Source organism: Lepidochelys kempii, chromosome 14 (genome assembly GCF_965140265.1).
Source record: "Lepidochelys kempii isolate rLepKem1 chromosome 14, rLepKem1.hap2, whole genome shotgun sequence".
Classification (NCBI taxonomy): Eukaryota; Metazoa; Chordata; order Testudines; family Cheloniidae; genus Lepidochelys; species Lepidochelys kempii.
Window position 1 is genome coordinate 6,792,126 of NC_133269.1, and position 23,805 is coordinate 6,815,930.

The 23,805-nt window shown below is 45.6% G+C and overlaps 1 protein-coding gene across 5 annotated transcripts in view; it reads left to right on the forward strand.

Moving 5' to 3' along the window:
- RGS9 (regulator of G protein signaling 9) overlaps positions 1-23,805 on the forward strand; it is a 72,810-nt gene that overhangs the window by 10,212 nt on the left and 38,793 nt on the right. For 4 of the 5 annotated variants that reach the window (XM_073310533.1, XM_073310534.1, XM_073310536.1 and 1 more), the window contains 8 exons: positions 6,339-6,435; positions 14,215-14,265; positions 14,426-14,532; positions 16,008-16,059; positions 17,028-17,086; positions 18,366-18,442; positions 20,641-20,722; positions 22,460-22,522. In XM_073310533.1, coding sequence (XP_073166634.1) covers positions 6,339-6,435; positions 14,215-14,265; positions 14,426-14,532; positions 16,008-16,059; positions 17,028-17,086; positions 18,366-18,442; positions 20,641-20,722; positions 22,460-22,522 — 588 coding nt within the window. Of the gene's footprint in view, positions 1-5,624; positions 5,794-6,338; positions 6,436-14,214; positions 14,266-14,425; positions 14,533-16,007; positions 16,060-17,027; positions 17,087-18,365; positions 18,443-20,640; positions 20,723-22,459; positions 22,523-23,805 lie in introns of those variants that run through there. The other variant, XM_073310535.1, reaches the window with a different exon arrangement.

Sequence of the window (23,805 nt, forward strand, 5' to 3'; positions counted from 1 at the left end):
TCAAATATGGTAACCCTAAGAGGATAGCATAAAGGACTGGAACTTGGAACACCTTGGTTCTATTCCCAGCTATTTTACTGGCTTGCTGGATGACTTCGAGCAAGTCACTTCCCTGCGCTCTGCCTCAGAAGACAGGATAATATTACTGACCTCCTTAATAAAGTGCTTTGAGTTCTGCTGATGAACAGGGCTAGTCCTTAATGTTATTTTGACTTTTGCATATATCCTTGTAAATTTCATGAGGAGGCATAGTTACAGTGGTGTGGGGTAACACTGGGCAAAGAAGGGTTCTGTGGCAGAGGGGAATCGCCCTTAGCTGTTAATTTCCAGGCTGGTTAGCATTTGTGGGTAGGATTTTTGTAGCTAAAGAGCGATAGTGTGCAGTGGGCAGGTGTGAGTGGACTTCAGGGAAACACACTTTCCATCTGCACTTTTCTTTTTTTTTTAAATAGCGTTTCAGTTGGTTAACAAGCTCTTTAATGTTTGTAAAAGCACTTTGTGACCCTGTCTCGATACATGACTATTAATTCCAGGTCTAGAAAAGAATAAAATGAGCAGGATGATGCTGGGATTAAGATGAAAGGGTGCTTTACCGCCTCGAAAATTGGAGCTGGGAGTGTGTCCTTTACAAATAGGAGCAGGGAAGGCTGGGTGAGGGAGCAGAACCGGGCAAGCATTTATGATGGAGTAAATGGCAGATGTTTAATTAGAGCACTGTGAGTTGGTGCTGGCATCATAGAGAGTCTACTGGGAGAATGTGTCGAGTGGCTTTGTGTTAGAATGTGGTTAAACCCCTTCAACTCTGAATGCCTTGCCATCACAGGCAAAACGCTCCACAAACACCATTTGACTCCTGGGTTAAGGTGTTGGAATTTGGAACTGTCTGCTCTGAGGGGAACTGCTGTGTAATCCCTAAACCTGTCTCCGCATGGCTTTAAAGTCCATCCTGTTTGCATAAGCAAAGGTCAATTAGGCACAGAGCAGGGAGTACACAATGGCAAACAGCGCAGTAATCCAGTGGCAGTAATCCATCCACTTTATGCCTTTTAAGAGGAAGGGATCAGTATAGTGGATATATCCCGAGAGTTCATTTTCCAGCATCAAAAATGTATAATTGATCATGGTCTGTTCTTTCAGGCTGCTGCATGGGCATAACTCATGTTTCGTAGTATATTGAAGTGTATCTGAGAGGAGCAGGGAACTGTTTTCTCAACTCATCTGTGTAACGAACCAGGGGCAAAATCCTTGGCCACCTGGAACTTCTGGCCTGTCGCTGCAGTGCAGCCACTTGAAATATCCTGGGGACAGCAGGGATGGTGGAACACAGATCCTTCTGCTCCAGATACACAGGCCCTGAGCTAAACATCTCCATGAGGTGTTAGCAGCCTCTGACATTAAGTGCTTATTTATACAGGAAGTTATTCAGAAATAGCTATTCCTGATTAACTCTTCCTAATTAACTCCATGTGTGTGGACATACTTATTCTGGAATAAGAGGTCCTTATTCTGCATTAGCTTAATACAGTTTCCATTGCCCTTTTCTCCCAGCACCCTCTGTATGACACCTCTCTACTACGTTTCATTTATTAAACTACAGTAGAACCTCCAAGTTACAAACATCTAGGGATTAGAGGTTGTTTGTAACTCTGAAATGCACGTAACTTTGTGCAAAACGTGATGGTTGTTTTTTCAAAAGTTTACAATTGATCTTGACTTAATTGACTTAATACAGCTTTGAAACTTTGCTACGCAGAAGAAAAATGCTGCTTTTATATTTTCTTAGTTTAAATGAAAAAAACACTGGAACAGTTTCCTTACCTTAGCTGTCAAATATTTTTTTTTAAACTTTCCCTTTATTCTTTTTAGTAGTTTACATTTAACACAGTACTGTACTGTATTTGCCTTTTTGGTCTCTGCTGTTGCCTGATTGTGTACTTCTGGTTTCAATGAGGTGTGTGGTTGACTAATCAGTTTGTAACTGGTGTTTGTAACTCTGGGGTTCTGCTGTAAACCCTTCTGAAGAATTGAAAGGGAATGGGTGTGGGGAGGGAAAACTGTTAAGGGACGAGATTATAGTTTTATAATGACCATGGTAGGACAGGCGGTGTGGTGTAGTGGCTAGGGTACTGGGCAGGGAGTGTGTAGACTTAGGTTCCACTCCCAGTCAGCCACTGACCTGCTGTGTGACCTTGGCCTCTCCGTGCCCTGTATCTCCTCCCACCCTTAAAGCCTGTCTTGCCTATTTAGACTGTAAGATCTTCAGGGCAGGAGCTGTCTCTTATTATGTGTTTGTTCAGTGACTACTTCAAAGCAGCCCTGATCTTGGTGGAGTCCTAGAGGTGCTATTGTAATACAAACAATACAAGAGTTGAAGCAGGAGGTGAGCATTTGAAATACAACTGACAATCCTACGGGGGAAATAAACCCATTTCCATACATTGCCTTCCAATAAGGCTATTTTTCTGCAAGGAAACAAACCCACATTTTGAAGCAGCATTAACGCCTCTGCCTCCATAAAGGGAACATGCTTCTCTATTTCCTTTGGCTATCTGCAGGGGGTTCTTATGCTATATTATTGTAGAAACACGCCACTCTCAAGGAAACACAAATGCCAGATGGAAGAAAAGGAGCATTCAGAGGAGATCATGTTGGAGAAGACTTCTCACGCCCACTAGAGCTATCTTGGAGGTTTCCTGGTCCAGATAACCTAGGAGACTCCTTTAAACGCATTTGTTTTCTGTATCCCTTTTTGATTTCCCAGAACAGTTGGAACCCACTGAGGAGTAAAAACAAAACGGCCCCAAACCTCAACCCCATAATGAAAGCTGTGGCCTATGTCATGAAACAAGAACTAACCTGCCTACAAAGGCAGTTGTGCCCTAAAGCATTTGGATAAGCTACTGCCTCAACCGCTTAGCCACAACAATGAGCTATAAAACCTCACTGAGCCAGAGGGTTTTACATAGTGACTGTACTGAATGTGCAGTGCAGAAATTCTGAGTTTAATCATTTGTATTGGGGGATGCCCCCAAGGACCAAACCTGAGTGCTGCAGCCAGATGTCAATGGGGCTGGGCTGGTGACTCATGATATGCAGCAATGAAGGAGATAGCTCCAGAGACACTTGCTTGTTTAGCACTTGGAGGCTGCTTTGGTTTGCAGAAGCCTCTCCTTATAGGGATTTCCAAGCAAGGGGAAAAAGCAAAGCAGGAGGATTGGAGGATTAAATAGCTGACACTCAAAATTCTGTTCACTGTGCTACCTCCTCCTCCCACCTGCTGCCTCCTGCATTTAGACTGTACGGTCTCTGGGCAGGGACTGTTTGCTTTGTTCTTTGTCTGTAGAGTGCCTAGGATCATGGGTTCCTGACCCTGGACTGGGATTCCTAGCTGTTACCATAAAACAAACAATAAACTTCTTCCGCGAGTACTGAGTTCAGGATTCTGCTTTTCCTCTCCACAGTTGATGGCCTCCCAAGTACAGACCAGGGAGACTTTGCCAGAGATGAAATTCACCCCCTATGCAGAGATCTTAGGAACCACTGATCTGCTCAAAATAGGACTGATGTGGGTCTTCAGTGGTCCTTATGCTTTGTGCTGGCTCTTTGCGCTGTGGTAAATTTCACCTGGTGTGAATTGATCTCTGTTGCAGCCTCCCACCGTGGACCAAGGCCAAGACGTGGCTTCAATATGTACAAAATGAAAACCAGCTAGAGAGCTCTCCTGGGCAAAATCATGTTACAAAATGTGACAAAGCTGCAGAAAGGAAAGCAGATGTCCTCATTGTATTTTAAAAAAAGAAAAGGAGTACTTGTGGCACCTTAGAGACTAACCAATTTATTTGAGCATGAGCTTTCGTGAGCTACAGCTCACTTCATCAGATGTTTACCGTGGAAACTGCAGCAGACTTTATATACACACAGAAATCATGAAACAATACCTCCTCCCACCCCACTGTCCTGCTGGTAATAGCTTACACGGCTGTTCCTCTGAAACCTGTCATTGTATTTTAAACAGCTCTTCTTGGCTCCTGCTGACAAGCTGGTGCTGATGGCAACTTCTAATCTCTAGGAATCCCTAATAAGCAGCCGGTTCCCTTAGGAGAAGAGGAAAAGACCTGCTGAGTTTTGATCAGCAAAGTGCGTAGTTTGCAGCCGAATCAGCAGGCACCACCCGATGGTAGCTCCCTAGCTTGTCTCGCTTGTTTTCTTTGATATATGTTATTTCTTAAATGACCAGAGGGTGCTCAGCAGGGGTAGGAAAGCTACAAGTCTCCGGAGTTATTTGCTCATTAGGAAAAGAGAACATCCTGCACCAGAAGACTGAGTGGGTTTTATGAACTAACTATTGGCTTTTGACTAGTAAAGGCCCAGCAGGGAGATGCTGAGAGCCCTGTACAACCACTCCAGACACGAGGGGTCAAAATGGAACATGGGCTAGATAACAAGCTGGCTCAAAAGACCAGGCCTGGAAAGGCACGGCTCCCACTGAAGCTTCTGGGGCTCGCAGCGGTCAGAACTGTGGTGTATGTAGCTCTGTAACTTATCTACCATGGTCTTGTTTTCTGTGCATTGCACCTTTAGATTTCTGCACACCTGCTCTCTTCAATACTTCTACAACCCCATTGCTACATTATCAGAGGACTTCACCATCTTTAGTGTATTTTTCTTCACAACACCTCTGGAAGGTAGGGCGATGCTGTTATCCCCATTTACAGGTGGGAAACAGAAGCACAGAGGGGCTAAATGACTCACCCAACATCACACGGGAAGTCTGTGACAGAACAAGGAATTGAATCCAGGTCTCCCAAGTCACAGGCTAATGCCCTAAGCACGGGACCATCTTTACTCTCCTCAGAGCAACTGTTCTGTCTTCCTCCATCTTCAGAGCAAAGTCTGGTAGCTAACAGGAAATAAAATCTTGAAAGGGAAAAAAGTTATTTTGTATTCTTTTAAAAAGGGCTGAGAGGACAATTTCAAAGGTATTTAGATGGCTGAAAATGCAGATAGGCACCTGGGAGCTTATCTGTATCTTTAGGTGCCTCACTGACCTTTAAAAATCATACCCGAGGGCCCAGAACCTCAAAGGTGTTTAGTCACATAACTCCCATTGTTTTCAGCTCCCATTGAAATCAGTGGGAGGTAGGTGTTTAAATACTCTTGAGGATCTGGGCCTAAGTGTTAGGGCAGGCGTGAGCAAGAGCTCAAGAATAGCAGCACAATTGTTTCTCCCCTCACTTATAGGCACTTTACACTGTTGTTACTCCACTTGCTTCAGTGGGGTTGTTGGTGATCTCACCATTGTGAGAGGTGAATCAGGCCCAGTGGTGTTCCGTGGTCCACAAGAAGAGATGAAGAACCCCAAAGCTGCCTCTTTGCTAAGAGCTGTGTTTTATTTCTATTTCTTTTGTCATGGATGATCCCTAAAGTAGTCAAGAAAAGGAGGGTGCCTTAGCTATCTTCCTAACCGGCTGGATGCTGAGTGCTGCCTGAGAGGTGCTGGCTGCCCTGAGCTCTCTTTGCCGTCGGGCTCCAACTGACTTGCACTTTTTGCACAGCCCATTAGCGGTGGAACGTACTTTTGCTGCTCTTGTGTTTTAAAAATCCACCCCAGCTATTCTCTGCAGGCCCTGAAACAGACTGTCTTGGATTTGGCTTTCACCCAGTCTGTGTGAAGAAAAGGAGGACTTGTGGCACCTTAGAGACTAACAAGTTTATTTGAGCATAAGCTTTCGTGAGCTACAGCTCAATTCATCGGATGCAACACTTGTGTGGACACCTTTGCTAATTCAACCCGTGAGTGATGCACTCTCAAGTTAGTCTTTAAGCAAAAGGGGATAGGTATGCAATGGAGCTAGCTGCCTGGGTATTATTCAACCCCACTGGTATTGCAACAGTTCTCTTGATGCCCCAGCAAATTGCTAGGAGAACAAAAAGGAACCCATGTTTGTAGTTTGTCAGTTGGCCCCTGTCTCTCCTGAAAAAGCCAAGCTGAATTCTCTCTCAGCCGAATTTGTGTGCAACAGCTACATCCAGTGGCCCGGTAAACTAATCACAGGGGCGTGCCTCTCCTGTGGGGTAGCCTAGCAGGGAGTGATTGCAAGATGGCACTTGGAGAAGGGATTGCCCATTGGGGTTAGCATGTTTGTACAAGTAGCATGTTCACATAAGCAGCTTCTGTGAAAGAGGGAGGGGAGGGGGGTGAGCCCAGCCCCTTAATTCTCTCCCCTTGTGCTAGTCTGGATTAGTTGCCTTTACAAAATGGTCCAGGTCAGGCTGTGCTCTTGTTTTGCCCTCCTGTTTGTTCTCACAAAACTGCTTGTACCCATCATGCTTTGCAGATTGAAGCCCTCCTCATGGAGATGCAGAATCCAGACACTGGCATCAAAATGCACACTCAGAGGGTGATGATCACAAATATCCCACATGCTATGACAGGTAAGATGCCAATGGCACTACCCTGCTATTTTTCTGAGCCTCTGGAGAAGAGCCTGTTTCTTTGTACAAATGGTAATAAACCCCAAACTGGCTTCTCTTACTATTATTCTATTTACAAGCATGTATATGGCTCCCATCACCATGTATCAGTGGCATAGCTAGGCTAGGAAAAGTGGGTGAGCCCTGCTTTTGGGTGGACTGGCAATGACGGGGGGGCCACCTCCACCTACAGGGATTATGGTTTTGTGGGGCCTGGGCCAGGACAACTGGGGGTCCCTCCCACCCCTTCTGACTGCAGTCCCTGTGTGCCCCTGCCATGGAAATGGGGTCAGGGCATGGGGGCTTGCCTTGCTCTGCCCGCCTACTGGGCGCTCCCGCAAGGGAGCGGGGTCCAGGCACTGGGGCTTGCCCCAATCCGCCTGCCAGTCTGGCACTCCCGCCGGGGAGCACAGTCCGGGCACAATTTGGGAGGGGCCTGGATGGAAGTGAGTGGGCCAAGGCCCACCCGTGGCTACGCCCCTGCCGTGTATGCTGGTAGTTTCAGGCAAAAAAGAAAAAAAGTGGGCTTATGCCCTTCCCCCACCCTCCTTATTTTATGACTCTGTGATACACAGCTATTTATCATCTGGCATGAGGCCACTGTTTGTTAGGGATAAAAATCAAGACCCTTTCTCCATTTACCATCACTGGGGAGGAATATTGTTCCTTGGTTAAAGGCTGGATCTGTAGGTATAAAGAATGCTGAGAATTCTATTAAACAAGTACAGCGCAAATGAGCATTTAATATACAATTAACCCCCCTGAGTGGGGGGGATTAACTCTGGGTAGGCTGGGCAAAAACTCCATAGCCATGCTGGCTTAAAAGTGTATTACTAATAATTTCTAACTAATGTTCTAACCCTCTAGGATAGACAAGGCAGTGTATGCCAGTTAGGAGCCTAAAATGGGCCATGTGCCTATGCAAATACCTGATTTCTGCATGCACATCAGACATTTTGCCCACTTATGAGAAGTGTCTTCAAATATAGGCCTGTTGTTTCACGCACCCATCTTTGGAAATCTGGGCTGAAATCCTGGCTCACTGTGTCAATGGCAAAATTCCTGTTGACTTAAATGGGCACAGGATTTCGCTCCAGCTCTTAAAGCAGAAGATAGGAAGGTCATTACTAGTTAAGAACAAATGATTGCCCATACAGCCTTAACAAGTCATACTGTGTCTGAACTGAAGAGCTGTTCCCCTCTCCACCTCTGTGACGTACCTACTTCGGAGAGATCTTCAATAGCTATGGCGTAAGGTAGTGTACTCTGCTCCTGTAGCATTCCCTAGTGTCAGGGTATAATGCTGCAAGGGGTCCTGGTCCCTGGCATCTCCTGCAGGCCGTCTGTCTCTTGCTGGGTCTTCCGTGGCTCAGCTCTCTGGTCAAGTCACTAAGTTCAGTCCCCTTCCAGGGTAACAAGAAGGTCCAACTGAAAGTTCACAAGAAATCCCAATACAAAAGAGCCTCCGTCCCATTCTTTGGGGTCAGTCATCAGCCTCACCTTGAGCTCACTATTGCTTCCAGTGGGCTTGCATGATCCTTCCTGAGGGACTGGTGGGGGAACCCAGGCCCACTGCCGACTCCAGGTTCTGGCCCAAGAACCCTGTATTGGGCAGGCAGGTCGACTTCTTCAGACTTGCTGCTGTTTCCCTGGGCTGCTTCCTTCCTCTGATCTCCCGCGTGTTGCTTTCCTGCAGCTTGTGCCTAACGCAGCCTTCCTTTGGTTCCCAGGCCTCTGGATTCTCCCCAGGTCCTTCTAGCTCCTCCTTTCTCTGCTGGAAGAACCATCCTTCCACCCCTCTCAGCTTCCACTGAAGTGCTTTTACTGACCCTAACTCAGGGCTCCCCTCTGACAGGAGCCTGACCTGCTCTCTGGGGGTTTCTCTCCACAGAAGAATCATGTCCCCTCTGCAGTCTCCCCGTGCCAAGTTCTCTCCAGTTCCTTGTGAGGGCCAGGTACCTAATGATCCTTACCTACTTCCACCCCCCCTGGGCAGGAGGCAATGAATCAGTCATAGGTGCACTCACTGGCTCTTAACTCCATGTCTAGCAGGCGATGAGAGTGTGCCCCATCACATCTGGATATACATTTCCAGAAATAATTAAATGGGCAGAGCGATACCAGACTGTAATATGGAACTTTAGAAATGAATAGCAATCAATTAATCTCCCCTTTGAGCATTTTCTGGTAATAATCATTTTTCTTGAATTCGCTGGAGAGGAGCAAAATATTCAACCCACTTCTATGCCTCTAAATTACAGCTTTTCCTCATTTGAATAGGTTGAAGAAGAAACAGACAGGTAGCTGTGTTTTGATGTGCCAAGTTTGTCATTGCCATCAGCTGCTAACACACTCTCCTTTTGTGTGTGCGAGCTCCTTTCACATGGTGCTGGAAATACACTATCAACACCTTTACTTCCCTCTCCTAGAAACCATCAAAAGAATATTACACTATAAATACCTGCTGTTTCACACACCTTGTACCAAATTCTGCTCTCGTTTTGCCCCTTCTGCAGCCCTGGGGAACCCAGGAGTGCAGAAGATCCTACTGTTCCTCTCGGCCAAATCGTCCTCTCCAGTGATGTCCTGGGGCTGCACAGGGGTCACTGAGAGGAGGATTTGGTCCTGAAGAACTGTAGGGGAATATTGCTTTCTCCATTTTCTGGATGGGGAAACTGAGGTAGAATAATAGAATCAAAGAATATTAAGAGGCCATCTAGTCCAACCCCCTGCTCAAAGTAGGACCAACACCAACTAAATCATCCCAGCCAGGGCTTTGTCAAGCTGGGCCTTAAAAATCTCTAAGGATGGAGATTCCACCACCTCCCTAGGTAAGCCATTCCAGTGTTTTACCACCCTCCTAGTGAAATAGTGTTTCCTAATATCCAACCTAGACCTCCCCCACTGCAACTTGAGACCATTGCTTCTTGTTCTATCATCTGCCACCACTGAGAAGAGCTGAGCTTCATCCTCTTTGGAACCCCCCTTCAGGTAGTTGAAGGCTGCTGTCAAATCCCTCCTCACTCTAGGTAGATATGTTAAGTAACTTGCTAGACGGCATGATGGGAATTGGTGTCAGGGCAGGGAGTAGCTGGCAGAACTTGGGAAGTTCTGACCATCAATCTTATTCTCAGACCATGCCTTCTATCCTTCTACACACTATGGGGCAGACCCTTTGTTTGCTTAAACAGGTGTAGCACAAAGTCAGTGAAGTGATATATAGCAGCAGAGGCTCCGGCCCTACATCTTCCAATAGCGCTATTACGATGTTTTAAGACAGCACTGTGGAGCTGGGAAGTTCTTGTTATACTGGAGATAACCAAGCGGCCCCATTACATTTGTGAAAATATGATGAAAGCAAATACGAATTGCGATAATGATGCATTATAAAGTACAACCGTGATTAAAAAATAATCAATGGTTAAATGATGGGAAGGGAAAACACCTCTGGGTGGCCATAGCCTGGTGGTTGCTGTCTGCTTTTACTCCGGTTCTGTAATTCCTGCACTAAGTGCCCTCTTCCATAAGGTCATAAATCCTGCCAGCTGAGGAAATCTGACTTCTGGTCTCCTGCACTCTAATCACTGTTGTTTCCTGGGCTGTGATATTCGTAGTGCTGCCTGGATTGCATATCCATTGGCCGAATACTGAGTGTTTCCAAACAGATCAACGTGTAGGTAGTGCGGGGGCCTAGAGTGTGTGGTATAAATGGGCACAACTCCACTGAAGGCAATGCAGAGAACTTGGCTCTTTGTGTTCAGGAAACTACGTAGGTGCATGCCAAATCCCTAAAAAGTTTCAGAATTTCTTTGCAGGGGGCAGATAGTTCCCATGTTTAATTTGCTTCTTTTAGGGAGAGCACTTACAGTCAGAGCTCTCTAGGTATGAGTGACAGAATAATCTTTTAATTTGATCTATTTAAGGAAGCAGTCAGTGGGATAAAAGCTCCAGGCTCCTAGTGCAAGGCTAAGTAATCAGTATAATGTCAGGAAAGGTCAGCACTTCAATCTGCAACTGTAGGTGACATTTGAAGGGAAAGGTTAGTAATTGATCAGGGACTGAATGCAATTTAGCCTGGCCTTGTTTAAATGGCGAGAGCGTCACAGTTTTGTTTGCTCCCCAGAAGATAATGAAAAGGCTCTAGTGGAGGCTGATGGCTGACGTTGTGTAAGCCAGATCACTGGGGTTTAAATGATTCCCAGACCTCATGTGGCCCCTCTGTGCAGAGGTGATTTCACCCCCCTGTGAGGTTTTAAAACCGAAATACCTAACACAGCCACCCTGACCCATCACATGCCCCTATAAGCACCTCCTCACCAACTTCCTTTTGGGCACATTTTCTTCTAGGGAGAAGGGATTCTTCTTGTAAATATTGGAGCCCTGAAGATCCCTCTCCCCCATTTCTTTCCTTAATGCCCCACACCTCTGAGGTCCCTGTTACAGCCACCAGCCTCCTGGCCCAGGATGACTGAGCTGGGTCCTGTTCAAGGTCCATCACTACCACTCCCTGACCATCATGATAAGAGAGCAGCGGTGCTGATGTTGTCATCCAATGCTGTGAGAGGGTAGTTCCGTTTCCATGACCCATTCCATACTTGGCTTTGCATAGGATTGGCCACTTCGTGTCAGTCCAGATGGCATTTTTTATGATGGAGATGTCTGGACAGAGGCCCACAAAACTCATGTCACATAGCCAGCAGATGGTAACAAGTCTTAGATTTGAACCTACAATGACCTAAAAATGAGGGGCTCTGTATTAGTCCTGGTTGATGGTTTTTAATCAAAATATATTGTTGACAAAATAGCTTTTTGACCAAAGTGAAAGTTTTAAAATTTAATTTTGGCTGAAATTTTTCAATTTTTTAAAATTTTGTCTAAAAAAAATGGAAACTGAAAATATTTTGATAACCAAAATCTTACAGTTTTTAACATTTTCCTTTTTTGGTTCAGTTTTCAGGAAAAACTTCTGGCTTTTTGTTTTTAAAACCCAAACATTTAAATTAAAAAAATGATTTAAAGACACTTAAAACGATTTTTAGTTTTTAAAAAACATTTTCAGTGAAAATGTTCTGTTTCTGAAAATAAAAAATTCTCATGGAAAATTTTGCAAAACAGATTTTTGTTTCCCAAAACTTCCTGTAGAAAGACATTTTTTAACCAGCTCTACTTTGTTTCCCATTACCAATTCCCCAAGACTTCTAGCTCCTCTGCCTACTGAATGTATTTCTATTCAAACGATAAATCCCCTTTCAAGCTGGATTCATGAATGCTTTTTATATCACTGAGTTATACATTTTCAGCCTTTGAAACCTGAATTGTTTCTTTATGCTTCAATTTAATTTGAGAGTAAGGATTCTAATTGAGTTGTGTGATTCCTGATGAGCATTCCCTTCCTTTTCATGCTGGCAATAAAACGTTCCCTATGAGTTCACCTTTACAAAGAACACATCCACTTCACATTTCCAGTTATGTTGAGTTTTGATGTGGAGTCTCACTAGCAACACTGAAAATTGTTCGTCTTTATAAAAGATTTTGTTTGGTTATTGCAGAAAGATATTCATTAAAAACTAGCAGAGATATGAATTTTAAAATGAAGGTGTTTGTAGATATCTAAAGGCACAATAGCAGCAGCTAAAAGATGTTTAAAAATACCCTGTGCAGGGACTGGCTGGGTGTCTCACATAATGGGCAATTACTATTATTTGTTGTTTGTATTGCCATAGCGCCTAGGAGCTCTAGTCATGGACAGGACCCCCATTGTGTTAGGTGCTGTACAAACACAGAACAAAAGAGACAGCCCCTGTCCCAGAGAGCTTGCAATCTAAGTAGTGATAATACTTTTCCCTTCCATTGTGCTTCTATCTCAGGATCTCAAAGCACTTTGCAGACATTAGGCTGAACTTCATCCTCCCTCTAAGGAAAGGACTATGCGTCAAGTCCCACTTGAGCCCAGACATGGCCTGTGCATGTCAAAGCTGTCTAGGAGCAAGGCCTCCCAAACAGCAAGCCCCTTGCTAGTCTAGCAGTGAATTGAAATTCAGCTGAAAATGACCATCCGGGCAAGTCAACTCCATGACAGAAAATAAACAGTTCATTGCCCGCTTCAGCTGAAGGTGCAGTCGGATTGCTAGGCCCTGACCCAGGCATGGGAGTTTTGGGTTAGAACCAGGGAGCTCCTCTTCTGCCCCGAATTCAACCAACACCCACCCAGTGAAGAAGCAGGCAAGCCTTCTTATCTCGCCTGATGGGTCCTGATTGGCTGCTGCCTCTGTCTCTCCCGTCTAGCTGCTGGGGAGGGAATCACATCTTGTTGGTTCTGCTGGTACTAGAGCCTGAGTGGCATCTCTAGGCAGTGCTTGGAGGACTAAACTCACTGCCCCTCTTTCCCAAGTGACGTTCTTCCATTGGGCGGGTGTGTCACAGTGGCGATGCCTTCATCGGGGTAGAGGAGGCCTGGTACACCCTGTCATAATGCACCATTTAGGGTTTAAGTGGGACTTTACTGTGCTTGCCTTTCATTGGCCTTCTGCACTGGGGTGAATTTCACCGCTCCATGAATGAAGGAAACCGGTGCGTATCGGTCATGTACACATGGAGCAACTACGCCACAGGGAGATTAGGGGCCTCATGTTCCTCTCTGCATACATGAGCAGAAAAGGCTAGACCTACAGAAGGCTGTGGGTATTTTGCCTCTGTGGCATGCTCTCCCTTGGGTGAAATTCATTCCTATTCAGAGGCCCAGCGCAAGAGGCCTATGGATCGCTGAAGTCCCACTAAATCTCTACTTTGAGGGCTTAAATAGTGCATAGCCCTGGCGTCATCCCTTTTCAGAGGGGTGGCTCTTACCCCACTTGCAGCAGGGGTGGCAGAAGGTTCCTAACAGTGGGGGGGCCACCGGTGCCTGAACTGTGGTCCCAGCCCTTGTTCTGCCCCTTCCCCCTGAACCTCTGCCCCTTCATTTCCCCCGAGACCCTGTACCCACACAGCCTCTTCTCCCTAAGACCCCACTCCCTTCCCCCCGTCACTTGTCCTTTGGGACGATTAAAAGTGGGGGGCCATGGCCCTCTGGCCCTCCCCTCCCCGTTCTGGTGCCTCTGAGTTGCAGCAGCCCCTCTTTGGTGGCTTCATGAGTTTCCATCTCTGCGGGGCTGTAGGAGCGTAGAGCAGAGGAGATACAGTCACTGGGCTCCTCTGCACTAGTCTCCTCCACTGCCCCAAGCATGGCAAATTTACTTTCCAGTGGCGCTGTGCTCAGTCATTTCAGAGTGTGCTGTGCTTTCCAGTTAGCTGTGAGGTCCTTCCGAATTAGTTGCGTGACACAGGAAATGCTGAGAAGCCAATGGGTGAGACCTGTCTGACAAGGGGGAAACATCAGATCAAGTACCATCATCCAGGGACAGTGTGATAACTGAGAAGGGCCTGCTGTAGTCTGGAGGATCCCTCTTTACCGCATGGGTTTGACTGTATGTTTACTGCCCGACCAAGAGCTGGACTGGCAATTAACCAGAAGCCTGTGGGTCACACCTGCTTTGAATAAATGGGAGTGCAGTGTAGTTGCCTTAATTTTTAATATGTGCGGGTTGCCTGGCTTAAAATAGGGCTTGGCATGCTGGGACCTATAGTCCTCACAGGCTCCATCTCCATACTGGACATAATGAGTGTACTGGTCCCCATTGCAGGACTCTGTGGGCTGTACACCACTTCTGATTTATAGTGTCTGGTATTTTCTTTGCCTTGTAGGTAGTGATATACTGCAGTGGATTATCCAGCATCTGAAAATCACTGAGGAAGGTAGGAGTGTAACCATCTAATGCTTTTATAGCTTTGAATCGTGAGACTATAATTAATTGTTAGATGCAACCTAAATTCTTTTCTCCTGGGTAGTGGGTTGCTTCTGAATTCTGCTGCAGTCTCTTTGTATCATCAATATATCTGACTTCTCTTTTTTTAGAGGCACTCAACTTGGGGAATCTAATTGTCAAGTATGGATACATCTACCCTCTGCAGGAGCCAAAAAACCTCACCCTCAAAACAGATAGCAGCCTCTACAGATTTCAGGCAAGTTATATCTTAGACACAGAACACAGGCTGGACATAATGTATTCTACATCTTGGCTTAGAATCGGAGGCTTCTGTGCTTCTGTTTAATTAAATTACTTTTCCTTGTAGCTTTGAAATGCCAGTGGTTCCTTCTGAATGTATTTTCCCTTGCAGCTTGTACACTAGCAAATAAAATCATTGGAACAATTTCAGGAGACAGTATAATGAGCAAATAGAATACACTGTAGTAACAGGATGTGATAAGAAATTGGGATCATGGTTCATGGCTGGAATTGCCTCCACATACAAGAAAAGATTAGGGCAGAGGTGGGCAAACTACAGCCCGTGGGCCATGTCTGGCCTGCAGGACCATCCTGCCTGACCCTTGAGCACTCGGCCGGGGAGACTAGCCCCCGGCCCCTCCCTTGCTGCTCCCCCTCCCCTGCAGCCTCAGCTTGCTGTGCCACCCGTGCTCTGGGCGGCGGGGCTGCGCTGCGGGCAGCGCAGCGGCATGGTTGGCTCCGGCCGGGCGGCAGGGCTGCCATTCCTGCTGCTCTGAGCGGCATGGTAAGGGGGCGGGGAGCGGAGGGGTTGAATAAGGGGCAGGGGATCCTGGGGTGCAGTCAGGGGACAGGGAGCAGGGGGCGGTTGGATGGGGTGGAGGTTCTGGGGGGGGCGGTCAGGGGATGGGGAACAGGGGGGGTTGGATAGGTGTGGGAGTCCTGGGGGGCCTGTCAGGGGGTGGGGGTGTGGATAGGGCTCGGGGCAGTCAGGGGACAGGGAGCGGGGAGGTTGGATGGGTGGAGGGTTTTGAGGGGGGCAGTCAGGGCAGGAAGTGAGAGGGGGCAGATAGGGGGTGGGGGCCAGGCTGTTTGAGGAAGCACAACCTTCCCTACCTGGCCTTCCATACAGTTTTGGAAACCCGATGTGGCCCTCGGGCCAAAAAGTTTGCCCACCCCGGATTAGGGCACTATCATATAGTTTTCAAATGAGGTTATTAATACCAGTCGTCTGGTTCCCTTCATGTTCCCCAATCCATGCTCCAACATCTTTACAATATCAAGGAGAACATTGGAATGATAAGCATGTACTTTGCTGTTCTGAAAGCTTGCATGGTTTTGAAAGTCTCACCTTGTTAACAATAACTGATTGTCAAAGCAGAGGAAGTGGATATGTAATTGACTCCATTAAACCTGATTTAATAACAACAACAAAAATAACCTTGTCTTATCCTCCTAACTGCTTATGCTGAGCTAAGAAGATGGATATTTTGTGGGTGTGTTGATTCAGCCCTTTAAATGGTAGAAGTATGGAAATGATAAGCTTCTTTTTGTAGCATATTTGCAAAGCAGGTGACTCCCTCCTTCTTCTGTTTACCCAAAAATACAACAATACAGTATGATACCAACAAAATGTAATGATTGTAAAGAGCCAGATGCAGCTGATGGTGGCTACATGAAAACTGAGGTCTTGTTTTTGGCTTCTTTCTGCAGACACCCTATTTCTGGCCCACCCAGCAGTGGGCAGCAGATGATACCGACTATGGTAAGTGTTAACATTATAGCTTTTCTGTGAAAGCTGAATGGAGCGTGAGGATGTACAGCACACTCCCATATAATCAGGTGGATGCTGATGATACTCTTGAGTGCTTTCTCCAGGTGCTGCTGTTCTGGCTATGTAGGGCTACTTACGAAGACTGGGCTGATCATCTTGGTTTATTATTATAGGGCTGCTCATGGGCTTTAGGGTACACACTACTTTGTTCATTGCAGGGTTACTCCTGACGTCTGGGTCACCAGCTTTTATTTACCTGATACTTTTGTACCTTCATAGAATATCAGGATTGGAAGGGACCTTAGGAGGTCATCTAGTCCAACCCCCTGCTCAAAGCAGGACCAATCCCCAATTTTTGCCCCAAATCCCTAAATGGCCCCCTCAAGGATTGAACTCACAACCCTGGGTTTAGCAGGCCAGTGCTCAAACCACTGAGCTATCCTATATATTTGTCCTGAAATCTGAAGGCCTCGCCTTCTGAAAATAACCCAGTTTGGTTTTAAACATTAAAAGAATATATTTTTAAAAGCTTTAGAACAAAAACAAAAAAAATTGCCCCCAAATTGGGAAAAAAAACGTTCCTAACCTTTTAAGAGTTTGATCCAGTGCCCACTGAAGACAAATTGAAACCCTTCCATTGACTCCAATGTACTTTGGCCCAGGCTTTCAGGAAGGCACAATTTGTTGGCCTATAACTGCATAATCAACCACATCAAGCTCAAGAGTGAGGGAGGATAGCCATTCTTGCACTTCTGAATCGACGCATGGAGGATCCTTGACAGAATGCAGCCACTAAGGACGTCTTCCTTGAGTGGGCTTCTGTGAGATTGGAACTTGTGTCTGGGAAAGATGTCACAATGGACAATGGTCCACTCCTTTGTCATGGGGTCAGCGTGCCAATTATAGGGATTAGCTTTATTGATCTGCCTAGTGACTGAACCTTTTTGCTTTTCTCCCAGCAATCTACCTAGCCAAGAAAAATATTAAGAGGAAAGGGATTCTGGAAGAGTATGAAAAGGTAGGAAGACGTTCTATTGTTTGTGCCTTTGCCAGCTCCGAGGCTGTTTTAGCTTGAGCCAGCTGCTCTTGAGATTGGAGGGTGGAAAGTGACAAAAAGCCTTCAATGCACTCCCCACTTTGTTTGCACCACGCCCCAGGGGCACCTCTGTTTTGTGAAATAGCTGCTGATGTACAAAAGTGTTTAAAGTAAATGATCATATTAGTAGGGCCGTTACCCTCTCCAGAATGCTGGAATGAAGTATTCAGAGTGAACGGAGTTCATAGTAATTCATTTCAGAACCACCCATTTTTTCTAGCTCAAATTGCCAACCTATCCCTTGTTTAGTTCAGAGAGGAGGGCATGTTTTTTATCATGTTCTTCATGTTGAGAACCAAAAGCTCTGGACTGAATGATATTGTTGTCACAGTTTCAGAGCAATTGCACCTGTATTCACCCTCTTTGGTTCACCACTTTAGACTTCTGGCTCCCAGCTGTCTCCTCTCTTGGGCAGAGACCCACATCTCCCTCCCTCCTGACTGGGGATTTTAAGGCTGCATAGGTCCCTGCCTACACTGTGATATCCCCAGCAAGCCAGACTGTCTAAACGGCCTGTGCCTGCGTTTTGCTTCCTGTCCGAGGGGTATGACCCGGGTATTGCCTGCAGCTATAAGTCACCACCCAGCTCCTTCTGAGCAAGCACATTTAAGCATTACAGAGAAAACTTACTAAAATAATTTTTAAAAACCCTATACGCATGCTAGAAAGCTTACCAGAGATCACCCCCTGATTCTAGTCTTTGGCTCTGGTAGGTTTTAGTCCTTCCAAACGTACAGCTGTTTTCCCTGTGGTCACAAATTCATCCATCTTTGACCCAAAACGAGACCCCAAGTCTGCGCAGAACAGCCATTTTTTTTATTCAACTTGGACCTTTGATCTTGGCCTTCTGTAACAGGTAATCAGCAGACGATGGCCTTCTCTTCAGGGCACAGTTTCAGAAGGCTGGTTTTTGCATAACCAGAGCTGGGGAATTCACATTAACTTCTCCCTTGGGATTCCTCAGGAAATACACTTCACTCTAATTGTCCCAGAAGCCCATACTTGTCTGCTACATTTTCTGGATCGTCTTTTGAACTCCCAGGTCTCACATTTGTCACATCTGTCCTCTAGAGAGGTTACATACAATCCTGGCCTGCAATAATACATAAACTTAGTCTTCCAATCATATTGCAGGAAATTGCCAGGTCTGTCACAATTGTTCATAATTTTGTACTAACAGGTTTGTTTCTTTTAATTTCAGGAACATTACAACTTGTTAAATAAAAAAATAAACTACAAATGGGATTTTGTTGTTATGCAGGCCAAAGAGCAGTATAGGTGAGCTCTCTCCAGTTCTGTTACCTGTTTCTTTATTTGGTGGCATGAGGGACTATGGGGTGTTGACTTGATGTGCAATCAAATAATAGAGTTAAATTAAAAATATTAAATTACAATTTTACAGCAGCTTATTAACAGTCCCTTGGGAACGTGAAGGGGAAAACTGTTTCCATATGAACTGTATTCCTCCACACACGACCTGCTATTCGTTTGACACTTATCAAATGAGAAATTTTAGCCCAAGTTTTCAAGGGAGTGGGCAGTGGCCTACACAAATTCACACTCTCCTATTGCACCTGCATTTGCTCTTGTAAACAAGCATAACTAAATTTGCTTATACACAATGTGGAGTTGCAGTGTGGTTTACATATGCAAAGAAGCACATGTGTGGATGTGCATATACCCTCCTTGCGTGTACAAATACCTCTTTGCAATTGCTTCATTGCACATGCAAAAGTAGGTTTTTGCACTTACATCTGTTACAACTTCTGTTGAAAATGAGGGGCCTGATCCTGCCGCACAAAAGACCTCACTCAGGCAAAGCTTCCAGCAACTTCAGTACCAGTTTTGCTGGAGTAGGGATTTCCAAATCAGGCCCTTGACCCTTTGGAGTTGTAAAAGGTTCTCTTTGAATCACAATCTGAATGGCCTGGCTGACAGCCAGCATGAGGTCTGTGGTGCCATCTTCTCTGTTGTGTGTGCTCAGCCCCTTTGAACTTTGAATCAGGCCACTTTTATTTAGGGGCTTAACCCTGGATTCCTGTCTCAACCTTTCGGCATCCAGGCCCTTGCATATAATATGTTGCCCTGGTACCCCAGCACCGCATTACAATTGCATCAGGCAAGTCAGAACAGAAAGTATCAGATTGCCTCATAGAAACATGCCATCAATTCCTGTTTGTTGCTGCAAATTAACACTGTTTGGAACAGATCTGGTTCACGCTAAGGGGATGTCGACACTGCAGTCCCAGCGTGTGATTGCAGCTGATGGAGACATACCCGAGCTTGCTTTAATCTTGCTAGTTAGTGTGCTGGAGCAGTCGAGCTCTGGGGCAGTGTTGACTTCAGTGCGGTCTAGTCACCCTGGTAATTACCCAGGTTCTGGGCGGGCTTGTAGAGCCCATGCTGAAACGCATGCTACCGTGGCATCAGTGCTCCAAGACCCGAGCTAGCTAGATTTAAGGTGGGGGAGGGATAGCTCAGTGGTTTGAGCATTGGCCTACTAAACCCAGGAGTGTGAGTTCAATCCTTGAGGGGGCCATTTAGGGATCTGGGGCAAAAAAAATTGGGGATTGGTCCTGCTTTGAGCAGGGGGTTGGACTAGATGATCTCCTGAGGTCCCTTCCAGCCCTGATATTCTATGATTCTATGAAGCTAGCTCGGACAGTCACACTCCATGATTGCAGTGTGAACATAGCCTAAGAGATCCAAAGTGCGGTTTTTAAAGCCAACACTGATCCTCCCAACATCTCTGTGAAATTTCACACGGGGCAACTGAAACAGTGATGGGGAAGTGACTTGTTCATCGCTATGCAGCGAATGCATTGGGAACCAGGACCCCAAGTCAGAGGTTTAGACCTAGGACTGCCTACCTTCCAGGCCTACATGGTGTGCGCTATGTTACTTCTGTGTACGGTAGTTCCCATCAAAATCACCCGTTCCCCAAACAAATGGGTGTCAGAGACATCACAGACACTGTATGCACCTGAAGTGTTACAGGGAATAGACATACATGAGGTGTCAGAATTGAGTGCAGGTAAAAGGGAGGAATTCTAACAAATTGTTGTCAGGCCAAACAGAAGAGGATACATCTAATCTCAGCTGAGCTCAGGAAGAGGTTGATTACTCAAAAGCGAGCACCCCTCATTTATATCAGTAGGGTTCAACCAATCATCAGTTGTAAGTTAGGACAGCATGACGTGCAGTCAGGAAAGAGCAAGGTCAGTTGTGGCTTGAAGAAGCAACACACATTCAAACCTGAATTTAACCTTGTGAGCCTGTAGGTCAGGAGGCTGAGGAAAGATCAGAACAGCATCATGTTCTCGCTCTTGCTAGTTTTAACGGAAAACAGTGCAAATTCCTTTGGTGCTGTCCCCATCAGCTGCAGCTGTGGCTAACATGCAAGAAAATGTCATCAAAAGGGAGAAATAACCCACATATTCTTCTGATGGGATTCAAACCTATTCTTTGCTTTGCAGGACAGGAAAGGAACGGAAAAAGGCAGACAGGTACGCGCTGGATTGTCAGGAGAAAGCCTATTGGCTAGTGCATCGAGCACCTGTAAGTAGAATACCGTCCTCCACAGCTGTAAAGTCTATATTGGAGGTATAGGGTCCAGAGAGCTCAGCCAGGAGCAACTTACTGCACCTTTAAGAAGGCAACTTTGGGGGCACTGCCTCCAAGGTTGTGCTTGGCCAGCTGCCAGAGATGCAGAGGTGCACTTAGATGCAGAAAAGAGACTTTAATCCACTCTGCCTACCAAATTCCCGAACCCCTGAGATTTGCTTTTTAAAGATGAAGTAAGGAACCACTCACCACATCATCCATGCTGCGAACAGAGAATCCTAACTGCCTTTGCCCCTGCGGGGGCTGTTATTTTGGAGGCACATGTCACCAGGGTGTTTCCTGAATGAAGCCAGGCTGGTCCCAGTGTGCTGTCAGACTCTGACATGTACCCAGGAGCCACACTCCCTCATCCCAGTCATAATCAAAGAGCCATCTTAACTGTGTATGCTGAGTAAGTGGCCAGTTGAGAACCCAGCTATTAACATACAGGGGTGCGTCAAGCCTGAGGCAAATGTCAGCCTGTAATTAGAGCTTTGCTCACAGATAAAGCGGTTGGTGGGAGACTCTTTGCACCACTCAAATACTTTGGCCCCAGTGCATCCCCGATGAACCAGGGCTGAATTTGGTTCTTTTAGACTTAGACTAAGTACTTCTTTTCCTGGTCTGTTTCTCCATTTTCCCCATAAGAGCTCACTACCGAGATCTAATTATTGACTATTATCTAACTATGGTGGAGCTCAGGTAACTACTCAAAAGTCACTTGTGCCCAAGGCAGACATCACAGTGGTGCCATCCTATCCCTTCTCATTGCCTATATCAAGGTTTGTCTCCTCTATATAGATTGGTTTCAGAGTAACAGCCGAGTTAGTCTGTATTCGCAAAAAGAAAAGGAGTACTTGTGGCACCTTAGAGACTAACCAGTTTATTTGAGCATGAGCTTTCGTGAGCTACAGCTCACTTCATCGGATGCATACTGTGGAAACTGCAGAAGACATTATATATACACAGAGACCATAAAACAATACCTCCTCCCACCCCACTCTCCTGCTGGTAATAGCTTATCCAAAGTGATCATCAAGTTGGGCCATTTCCAGCACAAATCTCCTGGATTTTGGTTTTCCCTATATATCTCCTGGATTTGTGCTGGAAATGGCCCAACTTGATGATCACTTTGGATAAGCTATTACCAGCAGGAGAGTGGGGTGGGAGGAGGTATTGTTTTATGGTCTCTGTGTATATATAATGTCTTCTGCAGTTTCCACAGTATGCATCCGATGAAGTGAGCTGTAGCTCACGAAAGCTCATGCTCAAATAAACTGGTTAGTCTCTAAGGTGCCACAAGTACTCCTTTTCTTTCTATATAGATTTATTGCTGGATTGAGCATGGTTTTCCCTATATATGTGCCCCTTGTATCACCCTTGCTCTCCAATGACTGGATGTCTCTGGATCTCTCCTGTTAAATCTCTCCTGGATTGTCTCCTGGTGTCACCTTTGCTTGGATGCTTCTTGGTTATCCATTCTGTAGCTGTCTCTTGCTCTGTTGAGTGTCCCAAATACATTCCCATGCACTCCCAGCGAAGTCCTACGGCCATCTCAGGGAAGATCAATCAATGTTTTACCTTTTTCCACCAACTGGAGGAATTATTCATTAACAGCAGATTTCTTCATGTAACTTAAGATGGTTTTGAAAAAGCAGACACAACTGTATTGTTGTTTCTCATTTCTAACAGCCGGGCATGCAAGACATCCTAGACTATGGACTAGACCGAGTAACCGATCCAAATGAAAATAAGGTAAACTAGGTAAGGCTGCTTGATTTCAAACTTACTGATTGTACGAGGACATAGACAGCAGGTAGATCTACATTGCAGCACATAGATATACCCTCTGAGTGTAATCAGAAGTGTGGACTGCACCTCTGCAGTATGTGTAGACATACTTGAACTAGCATTGATCTAGGTTGTTCAAATTACAATAGCGGTGAAGCCATGGTAGCATGGGCTAGTTGCCCGAGTACATACCCATCCAGTCCATGTTGCTGCAGCTTCGCTGCTATTAATACTCAAGGTAACTATATCAAAGGTACCTTGGGCATACGTACGCTGGCTGCAGTCACATCTCTGATTGCAGTGCAGACCTACTCATTGTGTGTGAATGGCGCTCCATGAATCTCCAGTGTTGCATAGCAACTGTCTGAATGAGCCATATCAAGCCAAATAGCAACTGATAGGCATGTAGAAATATACCAGAACTGTCAAGTCAAACCCATTTGATTTTCACTTCTGCTGAGCGCAGTGGAGTTTCTCTGGATTTGTGCTGGTATGGTGTGAGAGAGAACTGAATTTGGCCCTAGGAATACAATCTGGCAGCTTCACTTCGCTCATCAATTTTTCAGTGGTTTCTTGCCACATTAGTTAAATCAAACAGAATAGTGCTATTGATCTGAGAATGTAAATAATGTAAGTGACTAGCCCTGGCGTAGACTTGTCTATAGCACTGGTTCTCAAGCAGGACTATGAGTACCCCTGGGGGGTACATCATCCTCTAGATATTGGCCTAGTTTTACAACAGGCTACATATAAAGCACTAGTGAAGTCAGGACAAACTAAACTTTCATACAATGACTTGTTTATACTGCTCTATATACTATACAGTGAAACGTGACTACAATATTTATATTCCAATTGGTTTATTTTATAACGATATCATAAAAATGAGAAAGTAAGCAGTTTTGTCGGTAATAGTGTGCTCTGTCACTTTTATATTTTTATGTTTGATTTTGTAAGCAAGTAGTTTTAAAGTGAGGTGAAAGTTGGGGTAATTAAGACAAATCGGACTCTGGAAAGGGGTACAGTAGTCTAGAAAGGTTGAGAACCACTGATCTATAGGATTAAGTGTATGCGGTGGTAGTTAGAACTGTCCTTATCTTTCACCCATGGCTCTGCTGAAGGTGAATAGTGGAGACCGTGAGTCAGTTATTTCAAGTGGTCCCATATTTACATACCTAGGGCCGCAGCTGACAGCACATGCTTGGCCTGTGCTTGGTGAACGAAGGCAGAACATTTCTCATTGATCA